The sequence below is a fragment of the Lytechinus variegatus genome, chromosome 10 (assembly GCF_018143015.1).
Source record: "Lytechinus variegatus isolate NC3 chromosome 10, Lvar_3.0, whole genome shotgun sequence".
Lineage (NCBI taxonomy): Eukaryota > Metazoa > Echinodermata > Echinoidea > Temnopleuroida > Toxopneustidae > Lytechinus > Lytechinus variegatus.
The window spans coordinates 30699967-30727886 of NC_054749.1; the positions used below are offsets into that span (position 1 = coordinate 30699967).

The 27920-nt window shown below is 36.3% G+C and overlaps 1 protein-coding gene across 2 annotated transcripts in view; it reads right to left on the minus strand.

Annotated features, from left to right (window-relative positions):
• Nucleotides 1-2067: 2067 nt before the first annotated feature.
• LOC121422938 (leukocyte receptor cluster member 8 homolog) overlaps nucleotides 2068-27920 on the minus strand; it is a 45701-nt gene continuing 19848 nt past the window's right edge. The window contains exons 1-12 of one of the 2 annotated variants that reach the window (XM_041618177.1): nucleotides 16300-19845; nucleotides 14919-14951; nucleotides 14214-14552; nucleotides 12379-12573; nucleotides 11783-11974; nucleotides 11092-11251; nucleotides 10244-10333; nucleotides 8502-8636; nucleotides 7701-7769; nucleotides 6983-7112; nucleotides 3887-4094; nucleotides 2068-2946 (exon numbers count right to left, since the gene is read on the minus strand). In XM_041618177.1, coding sequence (XP_041474111.1) covers nucleotides 2775-2946; nucleotides 3887-4094; nucleotides 6983-7112; nucleotides 7701-7769; nucleotides 8502-8636; nucleotides 10244-10333; nucleotides 11092-11251; nucleotides 11783-11974; nucleotides 12379-12573; nucleotides 14214-14552; nucleotides 14919-14951; nucleotides 16300-19508 — 4932 coding nt within the window. In that variant the 5' untranslated portion in view covers nucleotides 19509-19845 and the 3' untranslated portion in view covers nucleotides 2068-2774. Of the gene's footprint in view, nucleotides 2947-3886; nucleotides 4095-6982; nucleotides 7113-7700; nucleotides 7770-8501; nucleotides 8637-10243; nucleotides 10334-11091; nucleotides 11252-11782; nucleotides 11975-12378; nucleotides 12574-14213; nucleotides 14553-14918; nucleotides 14952-16299; nucleotides 19846-27920 lie in introns of those variants that run through there. The other variant, XM_041618178.1, reaches the window with a different exon arrangement.

A 27920-nucleotide genomic window follows, 5' to 3' on the forward strand; every position in this document is an offset into this window, starting at 1 on the left:
AGTGAAGTATTTAATAAAATGCACGGGACCCTAGCGCTAGGCAATGATTTTGTGCAAATTAATTTTCCCAGTAAGCTCTAATATCCATGTGACCTGATAATTGAAATGGCTGAATAATTTTGCATAATTTATCTTTGGACAGTGTTGTACGTAAAAGAGGTCAAAACATCTGGAGGCAGGCTGCTATAATATCAAACGAAGGGACCCTTACGACATCACTTCTCTACTAACTAGTCCAGGTGCAAAAACCAATTATACCTTGTCATGATGCGTAATGAGAGGCATGTATATGGACTATGCAATGATTTCACAATGATGATACATAATCTACTAGATATCATAGCCAGAGTTTTAGAGTATCTTTTCTATGTTGATTAGTAGGTACATCTTAAGGAAATCATAATTCTACCTCACAACAGAAATACCCTACTTGCAAAGAAACCTTAATATGCAACCTTGTTAATTCTATAATGACAAGGTAATGTCAAGGATTTACAAACACCATAAATTTGGCACACAATGTTTACGCCCGGTTAATTCATATGAAAATTGATGAACAGTGATTCTGAAAAAATTTACATTTCAAAAAGATCTTACACGGACATGACGACTTTGACATCATAATGTTAAAGATATCAAATTTCTGTGCTACGACTAAGAAAAGAAGAAATAGTGTATTTATCCTTCTCACATAAATGCCAAATGTTTGAATTCTATCTTTATTTCCTCAAAAAATGATCAAACTTTTCAAAGATTGTCAATTTTTTTATGTTATTTGAGTCCTCAATTAGTGACAGCAAATAATTCTATTTTTGCTTTCAATTATTGAGATCATATCAGATGAAAGAGCAATTTTGAGATGTTGAATTGAAATTTGCTTCTATGCCTTTTCTTAGGCTCGACTACGCTAAGTAGTTGAAAAATCACTTTTGTATGGGATTTGAAAATGATTAACATTACCCTGTCAAGGTTTCATCCTGAATAAAAACTAATATCCTAGCATTCATAGATAACAGTGCATTCACTAAGAGGGATACTAATGAAGTAATGTTTGTATACAGGTTCAAAATTACTCTACTAAAATTACCATTCAAAATTTATGAAAGTGGGTTACAAGAGATCTCATTCCAGACTTCAGAATAAACAGCGAGCCTTCCGTGGCCTTTTTTATTTTTCATTTGATAATTGTTTTAACATACATATTCCATGTGAGATATAAGAAAAGTAAGCTATACTCAAGGGCACTAAGAGTGCACATTACTACATACTCATACTCACCTGTAACATATAGATTTCTATCATCTGGTGAATCGGTTGATTGTAATGCATGTTTGATGTATTATTTTGTTGCTGTTCTTTTCCCTTAAAACAGTTATGGCAATACTTACCAGTCCTAAGTTTAAATTACATTAAGAAATTGGAATTTTAATAATTGCATCAATTTACTTTAATATTTATTTCTCATTACAATTAATTGGAGTGGTATAAATGTATACATATAAAAATAATGATGGAGTATAGGTAAATAGAACTTTGTCTTTTCTTAAATCATGCATTAAAATGTAAATGAGCTAAGCTTATAAATATTTAATGACTTTAAAAGAAATGAACGACATGCTTTTATCAAACATGGAATATGTTATCTTTAAACCCGAAAATGAAAATGAAAGTACAAGGCAGGCCGTTTCCTTGTTGGAAATAAACAAACAATGCAAAAGACCACAGTCATAAATTTTGAAGGTGTACATGTAACTCTAAACGTACACAACATTAATTCCAGGACTAAGTAACATGTAATAAACATCTGATATTTTGTAGTATTACCTAAACATCTTATTTAAAGTTTTGAATACTGACAAGGGTGGAAAAAAATCCTGAACGGCATTATTGACCTGGAAGTTAATATTCTTATACAACATTTTGTGCAGTATAGCAGGGGAAAAATTACAAATAGATAAAAAACAGATATATATCTACATGGAGATTGAACAACATTTATACGCTATGAAATATCAAAAGGATAAAAGGAAGAGAAAAGAGAAATGTTACAATAAATATCTTTATCTTTATTTCTTTTCTGCATAAATGGAAATATGATTTCATTTCATACCAAATGAAGGTGATGGATCTCTTGTTTCTTGAAAAAGGGCAAACATTTGATCATATCCTATCCGATACTATTGTATGGAAAGTTCATAAAATATATAAGCAAATGATTATGCATTGAACTATATCAGTGAAATAAGGAAGTATCCTAGTCCTTACCAAACTAGGAAATGTCATGAAGCATCAAACAGAATCCCAAATGACAATAAAGTTCTAAAATTGTTAGAAATCATCTGCTAAATTGTATGGACAATGTTCTACTGATCATGTCTTTGCATAAGGGGGAATCATGACATGTGGCCACTTTTTATTTCAGCAATTTAGTTTTCTTTTTTTCAACCCATATACTACTGAAATCTGTAAATCCCATGGGTTTTGCACAGGGTCCATCCCCATTTCCTATCCACTGAGACAATCTGCTAACTACTGACATTTGAGATTAAACATCTGTGATTCAACTTCTGATACATCTTTTCATAATGTAATAGAATGGCTATGATACATATAATGCCCATTGGCTGATGTTTCCTCTCAAAAAGTTCTCCAAACATCAAGATGTCAGTGGCCAGTCATCTCTACCAACAACTTTTTCTTCAATTCAATTTTTGGTTTGATAGATCAATGTTAAAGTCTTTGGATTTTGTGTTCTATCACACTATGCTGTATTTCTAACTAGCTGCAGCAGCGGTCATGGCTGTGGTGCTCTGTTTGCAGTCCACTTTAGTCCTATCTGCATTCAAAACTATAGTGCCCAGTTCGGTGAGGAATTCAATGCATTCCTCGTTGCTGTCAAAAGCTAGACTGTTCGCCACATACTCTACTGACACCATTGGCCGAAACCTACACCGACATATCCAACAGAGACATTTAGCACCCGGACCATCAAGACAGGAGAGGCAGGTTTGCAGAGGGAGAAAAAGGGGGAAAATTCTTGATTAGATTCAACAATGTAAAATGCTACATAATAGCAAGTGATGTGAATGTTTGCACATAAACATGCCTACCTTTGCAGTATCTTAAAAGATATGTTTCATCATAAATGCTGACTTTGATGTTAAGAATAATCTGTCAACAATGGATCTTGGAAATTGTAAGTGCTCATTTGTAGTAAAATTGAAAATTGGTAACTCTTAATGCAAAGTAAAGATTTGAGGGAACAAATTTATCCCAAACCTTATCTGTTTCAATCTAAATATCCATTAACAATATAACTAACATACCTAACACAACTAACTCTAAAAACACTTACCTTGTTCTGTAGGTTTACAAAATCATCAGATAAACAAAATTTTAGGCTTAATGATAAACTAAGTAATCTTAAATATCTGTAAATAATTCAAGACATTCATCGCTTCTTAAACATGAGAGCTTAAGATATTGATGCTCTTAAATATACAACAAAATAAAAACATATGGATTGATACTTACCAAAACTATAAAATTCAAATATTCAGTTAATAGCACAAATAATAGTCAATAATAAAATTTTATTACTAAATTTAGAAATATATACACAAGGTAAGTAGATGGCAATACACTTTGAGAAATAAAGTTTTGTAAACAGGAGTATGTACTTGGATGATTCTATAAATCATCTGTGAATGATTAGAGCTTTTTAAAAATATTTCTTTAAATAATTCACTATTTGATATATTTTGATAACAGAAATTTCCCCCAATCATCTACAACCTGTAAAGCTTTAACATTTAAGAATGGGCAGTATTTCAATAGTACACTATTATTCTTCTTAAAAAAGATAATAAAGGAGAGGCATACGTACGATTTGACAATGGTCTTGATTGCCGCCTTCCGCTCGCGTGCTATAAACATATCAATGACATAAGACCCCATGCGTGGGGCAGTACGATATAACTTGAAAAACTTATGATAGTCTGACATGGCCCAGGCGGAGCGTAGCTCCAGGGCGTGCTTTACCAGGGGATCCTGTCGGGATTCAGGTTTGAGGGTCGCGAGGGCAGTGTTCATTTCTGGTAGAGGGGAAGGAATTAAGGAAAACAAATTATGGAATCGTGTTAACATTTTGATTACTACGTTAATTCAACATATACAATGGTGGACTTTGCACACAGCTTACCAGATCACCAATAGTATTGAACATGCAGGAAAGGGAAGAATGGAAAGTAAAAGGCGCCCAATTTGATTCCAGACAAGAGACGAGGCCTCTGGTTCCTCAAACTTTTGCCTTATTTGATTGGGTAGAATAGGCATGATGCAATACATTCATTTATAAGAACTATTATTAGAAATCAGAAAAGAGCAGGTAGTATTCTAAGGACTGTAAGTTGAAGAGAGCAAATCAAACATGGCAAGGATCGGGAGGTGGCAGGTGGGGGGAAACAGAAGGGAATGGTGGTCGAGAAAGTTCACAAGAGAAAATGAAAGGAGAGCAGGAGGGAGGAAGAGGACAGCGAAGGAGGAGGAGGGTGGAGAAGCAGGAGGGAGGAGCAGGGAAGGGAGGAGCGAGGGAGGAGAGAGAAATATACACAACAAAAAAAGTAAGTCCCCCCCTAAACAAACATCAATGATTTCCGAACCAATGCGAGTTTGTGATATATTTTTACATGAGCGTGTAGGTAATTTTATAAGCTACCCTCTGAGTAAATGTTGTGGACGTATCTTACGTCATGCTTCAGTGAGCACCGTCAAAAGGCAAAAATGTCACTTTTCAAAAGTCACAAGCAAAATATCATGACTTTGATTCCATTTTATTGGAACTAATTCCACATTCTCATCATGAAAAATAGTCAGAAGGCTTGTAAAAGGTACTTTCTAAAAGACGATACAACTTTTTTAGCTAAATTTCACGGTTGAATAAACTCAAGTCCAAATTTGCTATAATTGGATTTTTACGCATTTCTATCAATAGAAATGCTAGAATATGATGACAGTTATTTTGGTGAAGACTATCTTAAACAATTTTCATCGTTTCACGGTTCAATAAACATTTATTGGAAACAAAAAATGCGATTTTTAAATATCGTAGGCAAGTATTGCTTAAGTTTGGTAATTGAAAATGATCTTTTCTCAACTTTTTCGTTATGTTCATGACCAATTAACATGCTTCAATGATTCAAAGGTGTCAAATTAAACATTTACGCTTGAATGAACATGTGGAATGCGATTACCTTTTTTTTACGTTATCGGAAAAAATGCAATTTGTTACTATGGATATCTGTCACAAAACTCCTTGCACAGTTCATTAGATTTGATTTTTATGAAAATCCCGATGTTTAATGCATCAGTGAGCACACAATATTCGAAAATTATGCAAATGAGAAGAAAGTTCAAGGCCTTGGCCCCACTCTGTACCGTATCGAATGGTTATTTTGGTGTGCGCACCTTTTGGATAGTGTTACCCTGAAGCCTTGTGCAAAGTTTCATGAAATTACTGTTGGCAGAAGTAACAAAAACCGTCCATGAAACAAACCCTCATTTCATATTTGTTAAAATTTTGACTTCCTCTCCATAGACTTGTGTACATTATGGCTGCATATGTTTAAGCATACGTAACCCCTTATTCAATATGGTGGAACTTTTTTTCAAGGCTGTCGTTAGCAATGTCATTTTGGCAGTAATGTTTATCAACCTATGGGCAGAATTCTGTGCAAAAATGAAATCAATTTGTTCATTCATGGATGAGTGAGCACGCATAAAAGTGGGAAATTGGTATTTTCAATGTCACAGACTCATTTCAAAGGGTAATAAAGTGAGTATTGGGGGCAAATTTGGTTTCAAATATGTCTTTAATTGCTGTTGATTTTATCATCCATCATTTCTATCACCAAACACTTTCCAAACTTTAACCATTTTCATGGTTGAGCGAGCACATTCAAAAACTTAGGAATGAATACTCTTTATACTGCATAAATGTATTCTTTTCCTAACAATTTCTCAGGATCAGTTGAATGTATGGACAGATCAGTGGTAGATCCAGAATTTTAAATGGGGGAGGGGCCTATAATCGGGGGAGCCATCAACATTTCAAAATTTTAACATGATCTAACAAGTTGTAGAAGATAATACCAAAAAACCTATGATGATACGTCACAATATAGGGGCTGCAGAGCAGTTTTCAAAGTGGGGGGGGGGCTGACCATGCCAAAAATCACAATCGTATTACATTTTTGTATTTGCTTATGGAAAAAAGTGGAAGCTGAAGCCCCCAGTGCCCCCCCCCCCTTCCCGCTTCCGCGGCCCTTGCAATACATCGTTCTCACTCAACCATGAACATACGATATCAAAATTTGGTCTGAAGTGGTTAAATGATGGATAGTAAAACAGCATAACACCATAAAATTCACCTAAAAACAATTTTTGCCCAACTTTGTATTTGCACAATCTGAAAAACGACTCTTGTGACTTTCCAAAATGGTCATTTTAAATTCAATCTTTAATTACTCATGCATGACTCAACTGATCAATCTCATTTTCCCCCAGGAGTTGCCTAATGAGTATAGAAAACCACCCATGAATTATCATATCTCAAAATAATTCGGTTCAAAAGTTACAGCAATTCGATTTAGGGGGGACTTACTTTTTTTGTTGTGTATATATTACATAGTGGAAGACAATACTTAGGCTAAGACGGAAGATTAGAAAGATGACGAAGAGAAAGGAGACAAGAAGGATATGGTGGAAAATAACGAGAAAATCGAAAAATGAAAGTGGAACTTAAAGTAAGAGAAAGAGTAGGAAGAGGAGAAACCTGCCTCTGCTGAATACACTAGGAATTATCAAGGAAACCTTCAAAAGTTACAAGGAATTATCTCAGTGATGTGTCAAAATTTAGATATGTAAACTAGACAATAATCAAAATACATTTATTCTCAGGCATTGTCATTATCATAAAGGATACCCATAGTATTCTCCATACTGATGTAATACAGTATACGGTACGCCTGGAACTCATGGATGTTGCCTGGAATCCCTTCACTGTAGAGAGCTTTCAGCTGGGTCTGGCACTGGTTGAATTCAGGTACATCTCTCTGAATACATAATAAATAACAATGTTATTGATTGATTTTTTAATGTTCAGCCAGATGCAAGGAAAACCAATTTCATAGAAATACAAAGAAACACTAAAAAAAAAAAAAAAAATACAAATGATAATGACATCATTCTGTATTGCATAATATTCATGATGGCTTGAATGCACAAATGTAATGTAAAAGAATTATTTAATTGTTATTTCAACAGAACAATTGATCATGAACGTTTATCCACACATATATGAATTCAAATTGGTTCATAAGACACTAGCTAATAAAAAACCCAAAAGATATACAATTCTGATGGATTCAACCCTATCTATGCCAGGGTATTTTTGGAGATCATATGGCCTGAAGGAGCTAGGGGGGGGGGTGCCTCACAGCCATACACTTCCAAAAATATTGCGTGAAAAGTTGAGGGGGGTCTCTGAGTATTTTAGTATAGATTACGTTGATACCTGCAGCATTAATCAAGCCACTGCAAATAATTTGTAACCTTAGAAATATATTTTTAACTTTGAAGAAGTTCTTATATTCTTGAATAAAGGTTACCAGACTGAAGGTAACATTGGGATTCTTTCTCACCTTCTCGAGTGCTATCCTTCCATGGGTTTCATACACTTCAACTGAGAATTCATTCCTGATGCACTGGATCTGTAATTGAAAGAAAGCTTGCGATTTAATGCCTGTAATCATATCAGGAGAGAACCAAAAGATTTTTTGAATACCACGCAATTGAGTAATGTCACCAAAGTCAATTACATTCATGCAGTTAAAATTTCATATTTTTGGCAAAGACACTAGACTGTTTCAGGACAAAGGGACAGGTGGTGTTCTTCATGGTTTGCCAATAAAATTTGATGAAAACCCCCATAAAAAAAGAAAATAGTGAGAGAAAAAAAAATCATATTAATTGGCAAGGTACTTGTTAAATAGCAAAAAAAAATGGTTATTTCAAAGGATTTAGGAGAAAATATACAAAATCTGACAAACTCAATCACTTTTCCATTGCATTCTGCCAAAAACATCTTGAAGTGTAACCTTTCACAGTATACAAGAATTTGTTCAAGACTATTTTTCGTTTTTGGCAGGGGGGAGGCTGAGTCTATTTTTAGCCTGAAAACCATCTTAATCTCTCTTTGAATCTTTCCCGGAAATTCTCCCACATCCAATTAAGTTGCTATAAATATTTGAAGTGAAAACTTTGGACAAAATCAAGTATCGTTTTGAAGCTTAGAATCTGGCTTTCCAAACAACACATGTATTGAAACATCAGAATTCATTTGTGCCGATTTATTACAGGATTTGAGCTTGTTGGTAACATTCATATCGGGGAAGCAGTCGAATGGATGAGAACTGTGCCTTGGGTTTTCACTCTGTACTTACCGTTAGATCCTGCCTAATAGATTTGAGTTGCTCGCAGACGAATGGATAGTCCTGCTTCTCCTTCCATCGGTCTTTGACCTTCACCAAAGACTTGCGGAGGACTGAGATTGGTCTTACCTGAGATGGGTCTGGGGCCTGGTTTATGAAAGGAGAGATGAAAAAAGAGAAGACGAATGGGAAAAAAAGTGATGGTTATACATTTCATAACACTGATGACCTGAAATGACCTTTTTAGATTTAAAATTTTAGAGTTAGGTATAGATTTGGTAATATTTATACAAGCAACAGATATAAGATAAAGACCAAGACACAACAGAATAGCATGTGAACCAGAGTACACTTTCTGGAAGATGATTATATCAAAATAATATTGCACAATAACCATAAAATGATCAAAGTATCAAGTATAGGAGCGAATACATTTTAAAATTCAACAGAATACATATAATAAATATTTATAAGTGCAATGGACAGAACACTTCATGAGGTGAAAGAAGAAAAGATCCATTCAACGAGGCGTAGCCGAGTCAAATGGATCATTCATTTAATCTTTCACCGAATTAATTATTCTGTCCATTGCATGAATGAATGAACATTTATTATTTGGTTTATATGACACTTAAAACAAGATTTTTTTCATAGGAAATTCAACCCAATTTGATGGTTGTCATTATTCATGAAGATAATGCCTTTAATAATGTACGTGCATGGCAAGGGTTTGCAATGCAGAGCAAATATTTGCATGGCAAGGGTTTGCAATGCAGAGCAAATATTTGCTTTGATGGCGTGACAAATACAATGGGACATTTTGGCATACTTTTGGCATATTTTGGCATTTCCATACGATCACTTTACAAAAATAAGTTGCAAAGGCATATTCTGTTCACCAAGCATAAACACTAATTGCCTATAGAAATGGTCTAAACATTAACCCCATTTAAAATTAATCTTTTTCAGACAAAGTTCTTATGATGGAGGGGTGAGATAAAGTCATACTGACTAGAATGGGACTAATTAGGCATTCTGGAGACCAACATGAACCAATTCATCTTAAATTTGTTGTGTGAAGGTTTTGATCAAACGCTCCTTAAAGGTCAAGTCCACCCCAGTAAAATGTTGATTTGAATCAATAGAGAAAAATCAGACAAGCACAATGCTGAAAATTTCATCAAAATCGGATGTAAAATAAGAAAGTTATGACATTTCAAAGTTTCGCTTATTTTCAACAAAATAGTTATATGAACGAGCCAGTTACATGCAAATGAGAGAGTCGATGATGTCACTCACTCACTATTTCTTTTGTTTTTTATTGTTTGAATTATACAATATTTCAATTTTTTACAAATTTGACAATTAGGACCTCCTTGCCTGAAGCACAAATTGTTAAAATAATGGAATTCCGTGTGTTCAGGGAGGAATGAAACTTCATTCCACAAGACAATGACAAGAAAATGAAAATATTTCATATTTCATATAATAAATTACAAAAGAAATAGTGAGTGAGTGATGTCATCAACTCTCTCATTTGGATGTAACTGGCTCGTTCATATAACTATTTTGTTGAAAATAAGCGAAACTTTAAAATGCCATAACTTTCTTATTTTACATAGAAATTTGATGAAATTTTCAGCATTGTGCTTGCCTGATTTTTCTCTATGGATTCAAATCAACATTTTTCTGGGGTGGACTTGACCTTTGAGTATGGTCATGAGAATGCTGAAACGACTGTATCCTAGACTTACTGTAGTGAGCCTGAGGTACTGTTTCCACTCTTCTTGACTAGTCCCTACGATGGGTTCCATTGACCATTCAACATCATCACCTTCTCCAGTCTGTAGGAATAGAACAATAACAAATAATTGTTTGGGGAAAATCTACTATTAAATGGGATTTAAGAGCATATTTCAATAACTTTCTTTAACATGACCAAGTTGTGTAGGGATACAACAACAATTTAAACACTTTGAAAAGATATCTACCATGCTAGAATGGAGAATATGGAGGACTAAAAGATCTCTTTCAGACCCCCACCTCCCCCCCCCCCCAAATTTTGCATGAATGTTTCTCACCTGTTGATCTCACATGATCTTACTGATATAGAAATTAGATCAAGACTTTCTTCAATTAACCGTAAACTTGATTTATTCTAATTCTTGCAAATAAATTCAAAAGCAAGACTGCTACTAGATGGATGAAAAAATTCTGCAAGTTTGCAAAGATGAATTTCAACTCCGGGGGTATTTCACAAAAGATTTCACCCTAAAAGGCCAGGGGGGGGGCAGATTCTGTTCATGATACCCTGTGCAAGATATGGTGTATATTAATACATTCATAGTTTTCTTGAAAATTCAGTGTACTTCTCTTTGTTTACAAAGGACATTGTGCAAATTTCCAAAAGAAAAAAAATAATGACATCGATGGATTTCCATATACTTGAGGTTGATCGGATCAATCATAACTCTTTGCAAGACGAGACCCAGGTCTACCATTCGGTTACTCAAAACTGGGACTATAGGGCAATCACTGGGATGAAAGGACAATAAATAAGACTAACAGAAGTATTTCGAGGATTATATAATTATCATCTTACCAAGTCTTCATTTATCTGGAGGGAAAGTTTCTGAGTTCTTTGTTTCTTGCCACTTGCAGGACTGTCATCTTCACCAAGCATATCCTGGAATCTTGCTGCACGCTTCTGCATGCGCATCGTACGCTCTCTATCATCTGCATAGTTTACATTACCTACATTCCTGCAGAAATCATAAAAAGTACCGTCCAAACAAGATTATTAAATGACACAAGTCCTTTTCCACTCCGGCAGCTCACTCTTATCATACATACATCCACATATTATAAAAAGTAAGTATCAGGTGCAATATTTACACATGACTACTGTAGAGTCCAAAATGAAAAATCTTCAACAGTTTCTTAACTATTGTGCATCGATATCCTTATACAATATACTTATGTTATACTCAGGTTTTCCCCCTAAAACTGAATACAATAGAATATTTCACACACAAAAATTATCTTGGTTAAGTATCTTAACCGAGAAAATCATAACTGTTTTATAGATTTGTACTATGAATATGAAACACAGTACGACCATCATGGAAATGAGATAACAAAGTATAACAATGAAAGATATTTTTAAAGGATTGAGAATAGAAAAGAAAGCCCATTTAATATTAAGTCTGTAATAAACATAATGGATCCAAACAATAAGAAACCCCATACTAACCCCAATAGCTTAGAAAAGATTAATACTGTTCAATTCTTACTTATTCTTCCCTTTCTGTCCTTTCTTTCCTGGTGTTCTTTCATTCTTTCTGTTAACTTCTGGCTCTTCACTCTTCCTTCCCCGACCTCTGCCCCTACCACGACCGCGACCTTTGCCCTTCTCCTTTCTATCAGCAGACAGCGGAACATAGTCTCTCTCACGGCTCCTATCCCTAGGGCTTCTTTCCCTTTCACTGTAAAAATCAGGGGAAAAAATTATTCAATATTCATTTCTTTATTAACTTGATTAGGATGCTAATTATTAATTTCATATAAACAATTTTTCTTCAAACATACTGATACTCAATTATAGGATGCTCATACCAAAATCTGGATTAATGTAATTCATGAACTTTTGATTATTCAACTATTTAATTATTCAAATCATCCAATTCCTTTTTATCACCCAATAGAAACTAAAGGATTCTATGATCTCATAAAAGGTCAAACACAAATTATAAGAATGCAAGAAATACCTGAATATCATTCATTAAAAAATGCCCAATAGTAATATGATGGGAAATCAAACATTCAAAGATGTAATTCAGTAATGAGAAATCTGTGATCTGTATTTTGTGAATTTCTAATCAGTTCCTACTCTCTGTATCTCCGGTTTCTCCTACGGGAACGTGAAGGGGGAGACCTGTGACGTCCGGGACTTCTTGACCTAGACCTAGACCTGGACCTGGACCTGCTGAAAGAGCTATCACTGTCACTGCTGTAGTCTCTGGAGAATCCAAAGATCTTACGGCCATGGCGACCCTTAGCGGGAGAGGCCACACGGGCAGGATACCTACAGAAGTCAAGTAAATGTGGAGGATCTAACATTAATATTTGGGCAATTCCATAGAATATCCATATATTGGATGCAATTGTGTGGTATGTCGAATTTATTGTATTCACGCTGATGAATAAGATATATCTGAAATACCACAACAGAAATCTAATATTGTTATTATCATACAAACCGCTTTCCATGACAACAGCAATTCAGTTTAAACAAAAATATAACCAAAAATTATCTCGATCAATGAAATGTGATTTTAATGTAGCTCTTCATGACATCATATAGTATCATTGCACATTGAACTGCACTGCTCTTTGCCTGTGTTGTCATTTCGAGCATGTGAGTTAGGTAATAGCCTCGCACAGTTGAATATTGTAACAATATTGCACTTTATTTTTCTCTCTTTTGATATGGATCACGTAATATAAGACTGGTAACAATATGGCATGCCGGCAAGCAAACATCTGGAAGGATGATAAATATACAAAAGGTTTTATTGTATTTTAAAAAAAAAAACAAGGTTGTGAGTGATGATCAAGTTGATTTTCCATCCTACCCTAAAATGTTTTACTTCACCTCATGAAGTACTCAAGCTATGACATTTGAGCACATCACACCTTTTTATATAAAGCAAAAGCAAAGAAAAACATTTTAGTAAGGTTTCCCATTATAGTGGGTTCTATGTACATAGTTTATGGAAAGGTGTTTCTTTATCTGTCAGAAAGAATTTTCTGAAAAATCAGGAGGGTCATCCTCAATTACTAGGGACAGTGATTTTTTGCGATCGCGGAAACAGCCTTTTGAAATGGAAAGTGGCTTTTCAAACAGAAAATCACGGAAAACGTATTTTCCCTAAAAATGCATGAAACAGCAACAGAAATTACTCCAAAATCTCGACAAAATACAAATTCTAAGTGGCCGTAAAACACAAACTCACTTCGCTACAATCATGACAATCTACACATCATGACTGCACGACTCCATCATTGGATCGTATCAAAAATCATTCACAAGCGCAGCGCAAGCACTAGGCGACCAAACATCGTTTGATCATAACCAACGGGAAGGCAGCAACAAGGCCGTGTGTTGCTGCCCTCTACGTTCAGTGATCTGTAACAGCAAGATTGGGGGGACTCCCAATAACCAAAATGGCGGATAGGTGAAAGTCGTCAACTGCTCAAATCGATGTCCAAATTATTGATAAAATTGTATTCAACCCTAAAATAATGCTGATAATGTGAAAGGTAAGGATATATATTTATGTTAAATGTGTTTCTTTCAAAAATTTTCGTGCTCGTATAGATCCGATGAAAGTGGATTGTAAAGTGTTATCAGTACAGTGGTAGATACAAATTTTGACCAGCGCGAGAACATCGCTACTCATTGCGTATTGATTTTATATGTAAACAAATCTTCTGAAACGGAAAAGGCAGTATTTTTATAATGGAAAATGACTGTCCCTCAATTACCCATAATTCAATACAGTTAATCAATTAATCAATCAGGAAGATACCGAGGATTAGTACGGGCAAATCCAGGGAAGCTGATTTTTGCAAATTTTCTTTGTGATTTTCTCTTTTTTCTGTTTTTACACATATAATTTCACAACCAAGGTCGGATCACCCTTTATTTACAGTTTTCCCTACCTGCTCTGTTGGTTCTCCTGATTCTTATTCCACTGGCCACGCCCTCGTCCACGCCCCCGACCCAACCCCTGCTGCGACATGTCAGCATAATTACTGCTGCCGTAGCGGGGAGAGTTCTCCTGGTTGCGGCTTGCGCTCCAGGGAGCTTCGGGGTGGTCATTGGGAGACTTGGGAGAAGGACTGGGGTGCGGGGACAGTGGGAGGGGCTCAAGACTCCAATCCTTGGTCATGACTGTACCCTGACTGTGAGCCTCTGTCAGGATCTTCTTAAGGTGGGACTCCACTTTGTCCTTCTCTGATTCATTCTGGCAAGAATTAAACGCTCTCTGGACATAATCCCTGTTGACAAAATGTGGTAATGGCATGGCATAAATAGAAACATCAAATATCAAAACCCATACTCTCTTTATGAAATAAATTCCATCAAAAGTCTGCTAGTACACCGGATGCAGAAGTTACAGAATGTGAGCGTTGGTTGATCAAGATTAAATTTCAGGTCTTTATTTTTCAAACTGTGAAAAGAGAAACAATAATTTGACTGGACATTTAAACTGGCCAGTTACAGCACATTACCCTATATATGAACTCAGCAAGTAAAGACCTGATGAATTTGAATACCTACTAAATGAATTTGAATACTGACCACATGAATTTGAAGACTGACTGAATAATATGAATACTGACTTGCTGAATTTGAATACTTACTTTAAACTTGGGGGCCAATCAGCAGGACTGACACTGCAAGATAAAAAGGGAAAATGGGAAAAAATTGTAATTTTGAAGACACCTAGAAAACTAATTTTCAAAGTGTGGATTCATTGTCATGTGAAAAAAAGAATACAAGTACATATACATTGGATTTCATAAGGTACATGCTGCATATAGGATGCAATCTACCCCTGCCCCTCCAGATAAATATATAAAAACAAATAGTTAGATAGATATAGATAGATAGATATTAAATACACGCAGCTGACTCCCATACATGTATATGGTAGCTACAAGTAATCCAGGTGCGTAATCTATTATAGCAAGCCTACACGGACAGTATTCACTGCAGTGTCAGTGCAAATTATAGGCATTTTTACGGAAATTAAATCAATTGGTTAACAAAACTGTTGGATAATTTACCTGCTGAAATGATTGAGGTATACATTGAGCATACCTCAAAAGAAAGAGAATGATAAGATGAAACTTAAAACTAGATCGTCGCGGCAAGCATCGCAGCTTCGCAAAGTCAGCCACTGTTATGACTGTAGGCTCAAACGTGATAGATGGTGCTGTACGTATTGAATAATTATAAAATTTTCGGACCGGATTTGATAGAAGTCTTTGTGTCATGAAAATGATATTTTTTCCCTTTCTTCGTGTCAGGGGGCAGTATTCTTGCAAATGTACATTATGCTTTCATCACAGATTTGAAAATATGTTATCAACTTTAAATATCAAGTATCTCTTTTAAAAAATTGAAAAAATTGCAATTTTAACCCAGCATCATATTGGAATATAATGAAAGGAAAAGCCAAAGAAGAATATTTTAATTTTGTTTAATAGCACGATCAAGTGGCATGACTCAAACATGCCCAAACAGTAAAAAGGAAAAGAAAACAAAACGTACTGGAGAATATTTCTATTGTTAATCTTATTGCCTAGTTCAAATAGAATTGTGAAATATATTAATACAGAGCTCCCTAAAAATAAATATCACTAGATCAATATTCCAACAACAAAGGTGGTGGGATGGTGGGAATTCCCAATTTCTAAATTCATATAGTACAAGGTATCCCAACAAATTGAGGGTGGAGGGTTTTGTCCATTTCAATGTTGCATACCAACACATCACTTCAATATCTCATATTTTTCCTTAGTTTACACTGTAGATAAAATATATATTAAAAACACAACAAGTGAGGAGAAACCAAGAGAGAGAGATAGAGGGAGAGAGGAAAAGACTATTGAAAGATAAAGACAAGGAAACAAAGAGAGGTAGAGACAAGAGAGAGAGAGAATACAGATCAGATGTAAAACACATTCATTCACAAAGAGGAAAAATATTTTCGCCATGGAATTAATATCAAAGTCTTACAATGATCTATCATTGATGATCTCCTCCACATGATGAAAAATTTCACGCCTGTCTTCATCTTTGGTGCCATCTTCCTGACATCTGTTGGCTCCAACAAAATTTGATCTTCTCTTCTTTCTACCTCTACCTCCTCTTCTCCTACATCTGCCTAGAATGCCTTTATTTTTTATTTTACTACCACACTGCTGAGCCATACGCCCTTTAAGAGGGCCACTCTGACCACCTACAGGGTGTATCTGTTGACGCTTGCCACCTCTGAGCTTACAAATTTGTCCCACTCTTCTTCCATTATTTTGTTTGACTTCTCTAAGTCTCTGAAGAACACTAAACTCTTCCTTCCCCCTTTCTTTATTTCTCCTAAGATCATGACATGGTATCATAGGTTGGGAATGCTGTAGCAGATTCCTTTCTGAGCTTTGTCCAGGACTAGCCCCTGATTTCAATGATTGTAGGTTGGGTCCATGAACTGTTAATTGGCTCATCTGAAATCTTTCAGGCTGTTGCCAGTCTTCAGAAAAGGAAGCGGCATTTGTGGAGTCTTCAGGTCCTAGGCGCCTTGGTAAAATTTCACTCAATGATAGATGCTCACCTACTCCTAAAGAATAACACTGATGTTGAGGCAAAATCTCAACCCTATGTTTACTTCCAGGGTCAATAAAAGAATCATTGTGCAGCAAAGGACCTTTGACAAAAGATGAATCACCATGTCCAGACCTTCTTCTAGTCTCAAAACTGTCGAGGTTCTGAGTGGAAAGGTGTCCCATCTGTTGATCTTGAAAATTTGGGGCAACAGTGAACCTATCTTCATAGAAAGCTGGTGCCTTTTCCAAACTTAGATTTGGATTTGGTCCAAGCCGTGATTTTAAGTTAAGAGGAAGACGTTTAAAGGCTTCACTTCTTCCGTCAGAGTTGCGGGGTGTAAGGAATTGTCTCAAATCATTTTCTTTTTCCTTGTTTTGATGATCAACTGTTGTGTTCTTGTTCTGCTCATGAGAAGCTTCAGCATTACAGCTCTTGCCCTCCATGACAGTCTCATCATCTTGATGCACTTTATGAGGCCCAAGTTTTATTACTCCAGATTTCCTTCTGTAAATGATGCCAACTTCTGTTGGTAAATTTATATGACTCCCCATTTTAGGGACACAGCAAGTGCTGGTGTTAAGTGGTTGACCAAATTGCTGTTCTGTTTGTGAAGGCTCAGTGTCGATGGCATGACCGTCCTGTACCAGACCATCCTGGGAAGTTTGTTCCTTCTCGCTAGTAAACCTGCTGTACCTTGACTTTCTCTTCTTATCTTGTTCCTCATTACTGCTGTCATCGCAAGTTTTATTTCTTCTTTGGGATAGCTCAACAACATCTCGCATGTTATGTTTTGCAACATGTTGGGATGGTATTCCAAAATTCCCTACCAGGGTAGATCTACTCGCTGGCAGAGTCTGTTCTTGAATTCCAAGATCACTTGAGATGCCTGTCGATGAGCAAGAGGCAACATCCTGATGAAGATTGTGTTTGGTCGAGTCATAGAATTCTTGTTGCTGAGCTAAACTCTGAAGAGGAAGTTTTATTTTAGTAACAAATTTCATCAGGTCTTCATGGTGTGAACTCTCAAACCTAGGGCCCACAGGAGCAGCATGTTTAGAATAATCTTCACCTGCACTTTCCCTTTTATCTGCAGACTGAATTTCTAGCATACTTTCCCTTTCAATGTTCTGTTTCTCTCCAATTTTCTCTGTGCTTTCATATTCCTCTCCACTGCTGGAATAATCAGTACTAATGTATATGATCTCATCTTCAGCTTTAGTTCCACTTTCATCATGAATTCCACTATCATCTATATCTACAACTGAAAGTTCATCAGCACGCCTAATGTTGTCCTCACGTTCAGCTTTGTTGACACCTCTTTCTTCTATTTCTTGATTTCCAAAGGAATCATAATTTTCATCAACTGGTCTTGCCTCCCTTTCTTTACCAGTTTCTTCCATGTCCTTTGAGTTGTCTGATCTTTCTGTATAACTCCGGACTTGGCTTTCATTTTCATCCTCTTCTTTTACTTTACAACTTTCATCTTCTTTCCTAATTAGATCAGGCATTGTCATATAATCTTCTTCTATTCCTCCTTCATCTTCTCCATTTTCATCTGCTCTCCCAAGATTGTTACTTTCTCTCATTTTGTATGAGTTATCAGTTTCGGATCTTTTGCCTATTCCATCTGGTTGTCCAATTTCATTTCCTCTTATTTCATCAGTTCCCTCTGTTTCGCTTCCCTTTGTAAATACTTCTACTCTTCCAATCTCATCTGCATTTTCTATTTCAGTTGTTTCGCCTGCTACTTTTCCAATTTTGTCTGCTTCAACACTTCCTGTTTCAGTTCCTGTTCTGATTTCCTCTGCCCCTCCTACTGCGTCTGTGGATCCATTTTCATTACATGTAGGTATTTTTGTTTCAGTTTCCCTTCCAGTGCCTTCTGTTCTTTCATTTTCATCAATTCTTCTTATTTCATCTTCTCTTTCATTATTGGCTTCTTCTTGTCTTGCAGTTCTACCTTCAGCTGGCTCCTCACCTCTCCTTATCTGTTCCCTATCCATAGCAGCGTTCAACATGCAGCACTGCATTACCTGCTGAGCCACCTCACCAGTGATACCAAAGCTCCTCTCAACCCAAGTAAAGAAATCTCTTGTATCTGCTTCACTGTAAGATAAAGGCATCCATACTGTTTGCACAAGAAGCAGCCATCTTCCTAACAAAAGAATTGCTTTCTGCAAGTGGTTGCTGATCACCTCAAAGGAAGTTTCACAATCTCGTAGATTCGCAACGCAGTCTTCCAGTGAAACTACAGTCAAGAGATGATTTACAGAGCTTGATGGGTCAGCAACATCCTCAGGTATTTCTCTGATGCCTCTAAGCAGGTTTGAATCCTGATATCGTTCATAGAGAAATAAATGATTCCAAGCTTGTTCAACATCAATCCGAGAGTTCTGTACGATCCAAGCAGAGAATCTGTCTCTGATATCATCGCTGTCCAGACTAACATCTAGATCCAAGAGCTTCCTGGCAATATGGAGCCATCCACCAAATAAGAACGCATTCTGCAATGACTGGCTCTTAAAGGTTTCCAAAAGAGATCCACAATGGCGTATGTTCAGTTCTATTGAATGCAAAAGGTGCTCATGAACCTCTGTATGTTCCATACCAAAGCTCAGAGTACACATCAGTAAATAGTAAATATGGACTATAACTTGGCAAAAGTTGCCATTAATATCATCAGCTCACTCACAGTATTCAACGGCACCATTAATGATTTCTAAATTACAAAATTCATTTTTCGTGAACAATTTACACGGAGCACTGATGTGGTGTCAAAATGCTTATAATTTTGTAATATTTCCTTCTTCTTTTCCTGCTGAGTTTATCTTCTTTGCAGAATATTGCTGTATGCCACTGAATGTTCAAGCCAAATAAATGACAAAAGACATTGGTTGGTTGGCAATCTGTACCATCAAGTGCCAATGTACATGTAATAACATGCCTTTACACTGCACATGGGGATTCCCCAGTTATTTTTTGGAAATGTGCCAAAAAAGAGGCTATAATGTATTAGAATTTCTATTACCGGTATTTAAATTTTAATTCAAACCTCCCATCAACCCACTATGCTGGAAATACCCAAAGTTGGGTCTGGATTCAATTGTGGACAACATACAATGAAGTAATTAACATAAATTTAGTTCCATCAATTAACATCAGTAAAACATGACTCCCTCCCCCACCCTGGAAACTGTCTTCCAAATGATCAAAAGAAACAAGAAAACACTATAAAATGTAATGCAAAACTATAAAAAGAAAAAAAAGTGTTTCCCGCCATTACAATGAAGACTAGAAACAAAAGGCAACAAATGGAGCGCCTCTGGCAGTCTCACCTGCATTACACAATTCAATATACATGTAGCAGCAGTGCTGACTTTGAAAACTACTAAAAATTCATTCATAACAAACACAATTCATATAATGATATAATACTAAGTTCATTGGCCCTAAGACCTTAGACTTGTGCAAGACAATCAGTGATATTTTATTACCCATATGTCCGAATTTCATGAATTAGGTCCATATACATGTACTTTCTAATTACTTTCTGATTACATTAAAGTAGAAATATATTGAAAATCTTAAAAATGGAGACCGATGAAACTCAGTTAATTGATAGTTTAAAGTTCTCTCTCTGAATGCTTCAAACACGCAGAATTACGTCCGCGAAATTGGGGGTTTTTATGACGTCACTGTCTGTACGAGAGGCGTGATTGGCTCCACTTGCATGCAAAACCTGTTGCAAGGGTACATTTTCTCCATATTGTCACTGAATACTTCGATCCCGAAATGAAAGAAATCCAGAATTTTATCTAGATTTGGATTTTCAAATTGATGATTTTGAGATGAAAAGAATGATGATGAAGTGAACAACACAGTGACGTAGTTAGAGGTAAATTGGGGGAATTACGCCGATGATGATGATGAAAATTCAACTTGCAACACGATCACAAGTGAAGTCATGTACATGCCGATTCGCTACCAATTAATGCTGCTGGAAGTGCTAGCAACACCGCACGGGCCAAATTGAATTCATGCTGAACATGAATAACCACAACCAGACAGAGTCTATCATAAGAAGTAAAATAATGATATAACTGTACTTACAATCAAGTGAATAATCCGAACCTGAAGGCAAATAAACTCAACGAATAGTAGCAGACGATATGGCATATGCACTGACGATAAGTGGCTGGGATAGATTGTCACTCGTTCTGTTAGATGCAACTTTTATCTCATTAATTTGACAAAATTACGAAACTCGAGGAATTATTTATCTCTATAATAAAATGTAGTAACATCTCTTATCATTTTTTGAATTACGATAAAACCTGTTTTGAAGGAAAACGTTGAGGTGAATTAAAATTAGATGTAAAAGATCATCCCATCATGGTAGCATTATGTGATCGTAAACAAACCATCACAACAACACATGCCGTACGTTTGCTCGCCTTGGCTGAGACTGAGAGAATAGATCTATGCACGTGTTGCACAACTCTCAATCAGCAAGGCGAGTAAGGAAGGAATACGTGCTTGTTTGAGATGGTTTGTTTGCAATGACATACAAGCTATGCATGTTGGGGGATGATCTTTTACATATAATTTAGTTTACCTCAACGTTTTCCTTAAAAACAGGTTTTATCCTAATACAAAAAAAATAGGAGATGTTACTATATATTATTTTCCTTCTTATGATAGACTCTGTCTGGATGTGGTTATTCATTTTCATGGATTTACTTTGGCCCGCGCGGTGTAGCTAGCACTTGTAGCAGCAGCTACATGAGTTGGTAGCGAATCGGCATGTACATGACTTGTGATCATCAGACAAGTTGAATTTTCATCATCATCATCATCATCGGCATAGTTCCCCCAATTTACCTCCAACTACGTCACTGTGTTGTTCACTTCATCATTCTCTTCATCTTTAAAATCATCAATTTGAAAATCCAAATCTAGATAAAATTCTGGGTTTTCTTTCATTTCGTGATAGAAGTATTCAGTGACAGTGTGGAGAAAACGTACCCACGCAACAGGTTTTGCATACAAGTGGAGCTTCACGTGGGAGAGCCAATCACGCCTCTCGTACAGACAGTGACGTCATCAAATTCCAGTCAATTCAGAGAACGATGCGAGGCATATTTCGGAGGGGCATTTTAGCGTTTTTTAATCGGCGATTTTCACCTTTTTGTATTATTTTCTGTATTTTTGAATGACCCACTGATGATCCCCACATCATTACCTTTCCATTCATATATAATAAGTCCACATTCATAATCAATATATTTCTCCTTTAAAAAAAAAACTTAAGCTTAGCCTTAGGTCAATATTTTGATGATGATTCCCCTAACACAGTCCAAGTTTACTGAGGCTAAATGAACTCTGACCTTGGTCAGAGTTCAATAATACTTGAATATCCTTATGTCCAACATTTATGAATTATGTCCATATGCTTTCAAAGTTATGATGTTATTTCAAAAACTCAACCTTCGATTCAGTTAAGATTTAATATTGATGTCGCTGACACCGATGTTGGAAAAGCGGCGCAAATACCGGTAGTCTCGCTCTGCTATATGCAGGCAAGACAAAAATAGGTTAATATTGTTGTGTTGGGATCGTTTATATCTTAGTTGGGAGCATCAATAACCACGCAGGAACGTTCGATGTACATTTCAATCAAGAAACTTTATTAATCATCAATCTTCAGCAATATTACATGTAGAGTTGAAAGGCATATCACAACGTACGACGATGTAGATCTTAACTCTGTGATGATCTTAAGTTCTCTCCTCTCAAGCCTTGGGTGTACACTCAATATATACATGTACCCAAATTATAATCCAAGGGTTTGGATATAGGACTAGAGGGGGTTTAATTATTGGGAAGGGGAAGGCAGTTCTTTGTTCTCTGATTGGAGTTTGTTTGACTATGAACGATAAAGGTTTTAATGGCTTGGATTAAATTAATGAATAAGGGTTCTGAGAAGGGGGTTGAAAGGATGGTTCTGAGCATATACATTATGAAGTCTAGACTGTGTATATGTAGTGATTCATACAATCACTACATTACATCCCCTTTCTTTGGAAAATTGAGGCTCCCCTCCTTGTGGAAAAAAAATTCAAAGTAAGCAAAATCAGAGGAATAGATACCCTGGGGTCAATGAACTATATACATTATAAAGACAATACAAAGAAATAAAAAAGAGAATATATACAACATAGAGTAAATACAGAAAAATAGAAAAGAAAACGATAAGTGAAACATTGACCATTGTTCCGTGTTCTCTTACGCTCATTCTCTCTCCCAAACAAATACTTCAAACCTATATACATATTTACAGTAAATTCATATTAAAAATTAGCATAAATCTTTCCATTATTGTGGTAATGATAAACTGAGACATAATGCTAACCTTACTCAAAATTTCACAACATAAATTTCATTTTTCAGAAACCAGTGCAGGTTTATGCACTTAAACTAAACAAAATTAATCACAAATTGTGCAGACTTATGCACTTAAAAGACAAAGTAAAATGCAGGGAAAAGGAAAATTAGATTAACAATCAAGTATCAATAACATAATGTATCAAATATCCTTATTACTATATAGCTAAGGAAATTCAGTAATGGATAACAAATGTTTTTATAATGTAAGTGAAACAAATCTGGTACAGTTGTAGGTTGAAGATATGTAGATACCAATGTCCTGTATATGTAATAATTTACCATCAATATATAAGCCAAGTTTGCTAGTGTGTCTTTCTCTACACCGCTATCTACCATTAATTAATAAATTCCCATCATACTCGGATGATAGACAAACCAAAGATACAAATGTGATATTCCAACATGATTATATATAAGAAAAACAGGTGCGCTCTAGGTATTGAAAGTGTGTCAAATGTTCAAATAGGCCATATTATACTTCATACGAAGCATCAACATAGAAACCTGAGTCACTAACAACCTAACCTGTCAAATATCTCTTTTTACAATCATATTTAATGAAAAAAAAGTTTAACAAGTAATTCAAACTTGTTCAGTATCACTAACAAGAGTATGTTTAAACCTTGTTATGTCATTAAAATGATGATCTTTGATATATAACTTTGTTCATGAACAAAATGCATTCTAACACGTTTTCAATTTAACACATCAACAAACATACCGTCATCAAGATTTTAACTACAAACTGCTTGCAGGTCTTATTCAAACCATTGTGACTTAAAACATTATCTAGGAAGTAAACTCTTCCAGGAATAACAAAGGTACAATATATCTATAAAATTACAATAGGGTATACACTATTATAAAGAGATTAAAGCTTACGCATACAAAGATTTGTAAAATCTTGCTGGGGACCCTGTTATTGGTATTTGTCTATTAGTCAATACGTCATTAATTAAATCATCCATGCCCTTATACAAATCGACATTCCACCAAAATCTTACTTGTTTGGTGGTGTTATTAAAGCTTTGGTCGAATGAGGTCAGTAATTGTAAATGTCCATTCTTAAAACGTCCTCTATGTAGAGTCATGTTCTTATCAATGGGGGCATTTACAAGCATTTCAAACTGTTTTTCCAGGTCGGTCTTTGTCAAAGGTCTGGGGGCAGCTATACCATTGTTGTCCGCTAATGCATGCAAGTAATCTGAATCATGGATTGGGTCTGATAATTGGGTACACATAATTTGCTCAGCATTGAACTCTGGAAGTTTCTCATCATTCTCATTGATGAAGTTCACTGATGGTTTTTCAGTGTTTTGTTTCCCTTGTTCTTGAGCAGTTGTGTTCTTCCCTAAAGCTTCCTTCAGCTTTTGTATGTGTGTAATATGTTTCCTCTCATCAGATGCTTTCATGAAGCAAGGTTTTAATCTATTGAAATTAAACACATCTCGCAAGACTTCTCCTTTTAATGTAGCCAAAATGTAATGTGTTCGATCTAACACATCATGAACAACTAATGGCCCAACCCATTCAGCTGCAATCTTTTTAGAGTTTGCAGTCAATGAAGATGAGGTAGGCTTATACAAATAGACTAATTGTCCTCTGGAGTAAATGGGTGATTTTCCCAGTTTGTTTCCAATTTCTGCATTTTGTTTATCTTGCTGCTTTCTCTGTAAAGAGAGCATTGTCTTCGAGATATGGTCAAATTTCTTTTTCAAATGGTCAACATATTCACTGTATGACCGTGATAGACCAGACATAGGATTGAAAGACAAAGCAGTCAAGTTTGGGGGCTCCCTACCAAAAACAAGCTGATATGGACTGTGGTCACCGAGGTGTGGGGAAGAAAATGAATTGTAGGCATATGATGTAGTAGAAATGTATCGAACCCAATCGGTGCCAAACTGATTTAAGTTGACCTTGAGGAAATTCGAAAGGGTGCGAATGTGCCGTTCTACGTGCAAACTCCCATGATTCTCTACACTAATGACCTTCTGGTCAATATTCAAAGCTGAACACAAAGTCGTCAGTAGTTTGCTAGTCAGTGAGGATGCTGCGTCAGTCACTAGACATGATGGTGGTCCAAAAATGCAAACCACTTTCTGGATCAATGCCTCACATATCGTCTCTGCGTCAAGAGATTTCAGAGGCGCACAGATGACAAAGCGAGATATTTCATCGCATATCACCATCAGATGTCTAAATCCAGTCCCAGAAGTCGGCATAGTCTTAAAGTCGAGACTAATGCGGTCAAATGGTCTGTACGAGTCTGGTACCCTTGCATGAAATGGTCTAGTCTTATCAGGCTTGCCGCGGAATTGTTGGCAACGTAGGCATGCCTTAACGTAGTTATTAATTCGTTCGAACATATTTGGCATAAAGAAGTTGCGTCTTATTGTCAAGTATGTACGTTGGGTCCCTTGGTGATTACTTAGTAGGTTGTCATGGTATTGAGATATAATAGTGTCAGTCAAAGTCTCAGGTATTGCAAGTTGCAGTCTAAAGTCCTCATCCTTAACAAAGAATAACCTAAAAAGAACACCATCACAAAGGATATATTCTTCTGCCTTTAATTTTATAGCCTTTGCTGCCTTCTTGTCATTAGGCAGAATATCATGGGCTAAGAAATCATATACAGGCTTGAAGAATGGTGATGACTGCTGTTCTGTTTTAAGTTCTCTCAAGTCAATGGGAAGGTTGTAATCTCTGATTATCTTTCGTTTTATGATGTCAGTAATCCTATCTAGCTCCTGTTGTTTAGGAATATGTCCAGCTATTATGTTTTCTACCTTTGTGGTCAGTGGCTTAGGTGGGGTGTAAAGATTAGGAGGTACATCTCTGTAGTGGTCATTATTGTTTTTCTTAGTCTCATTGTGCCTGTCAACTAGTCTAGGCTCATGTGTAGTGTTGGAAAAGGGGGGAATTTGTCTAGAATGTGAACTTGCACTGTCTAGGCCATCAAATATTGGCGCCTGTCCGGTGGATATGGTAGGTGCTGGCCTGTGATTGGTTAGTCGTTGGGGTTGACTGATAGGCCTGTTAGGAGGTGTTGGGTTATCTGGTGTTGTGGGCGGACCCACGCGTGTGTTTGTGTTAATGGGGCTCTGAGATTTGTTAGGGAAAATCTCAGGAATATCTATCCCCATTTTCTTAGCATAAGCTCGCGTTACCCTCCTATCACAAGATTGAACTGGGTGGAGAGTGTCCACCTGAACTAAATCACTCTCATCAAACAGGCAGTAAGAAATGGGGACAACCCTGTCAATCTCATCATGGTCCCCACAAGGGGCCCGAGAAAGAAAATCTGCCAAAACAATGTCAGTTCCCTTTTTGTATCCAATTTGAAAGGAGTATTCTGATAATTTCATAATCAACTTCTGCAACCGTGTTGTGCACGGTGCTTCTTTTGATTTCAAAATCTGAACAATTGAGCTGTGATCGACAAAAGCATTAAATTCACATCCCTTAAGCAAATGCTTAAAGGCAGAAATATTGATCAACAACCCAAATAACTCTAGCTCTGTCACACTATACCTTTCACATGCGCTTGGTAGTACTTTTGAGTAATAACCAATGATTCGTTCCTTACCATTGATAAGTTGAGTTAAGTACGAGCCAGTAGCAGTCCGAGAAGTGTCACTATATAAGGAGAATCGTCCTGTACTTTGGGGCATATGTAAGATAGGGGGGTTGGTCATTAGCTCTTTTACTTTATTGAAGGCAGTTTCATGTTGGTCAGTCCAAACAAACTTGTTTTTCTTCCTAGTCAGTTGATGTAGTGGTTTTAGAACAGATTGTATATTTGGGAAAAATCCAGCAACATAGTTAACTGCTCCCACTAGTCTCCTAACTTGTCTTGGGGTCTTTGGTCTGGGCATGGTATGAATGGCAGCGCACCTATCACGTAGGGGCTGAAAACATGCCTCTCCTGTTTCATTAATGGTGATTCTGTGTCCCATATAATCAACATCAGTGCGGAAAAGTTTGCACTTCTTTGGGCTAACCTTAAGACCATTGTCAGAAAGGGCCTTCAATACATCTACTAAATGTGACCGATGGGTGGTCTTGTCACGGCTAAATAGTATAATGTCGTCATGATGAGCTATGCAAAATTGTCGAGAATTGGGGATCGACCCCAAAATATCATCAATCTTTGCCTGAAAGATAGCAGGGGAAACATTCAAGCCTTGAGCTAATCGCTTATAAAAGTAATGTTTACCACCATGATATGAGGCGATGCCTGTGTATTTTTGAGCTGATTTGGATAAGGGAATACAATGGAAAGCTGACTTCAAATCAATCACACTAAGAACTCGTGTATTAGCATTGCCAATGCGTTTGAGTGTTTCAGAAAGTAGGGGGAATGGGTGATTTATTCGCTTGATTCTCGAATTGAGATAGCGAAAGTCTGTCACAACCCTTTTGTCAGTGGTGTTTTTCTTAGAAAGAAGGAGTACAGGTGAAGTATATGATTGATGTCCTACTTCCAAAATTCCCAATTTGACAAGTTTGCTTAGCTCATACTCTATCTTAGTCTTGTCAGTTTCAGTTGCAAAGTAAGGTCGTATGAAAAATGGTTCATTGTCAGTCAG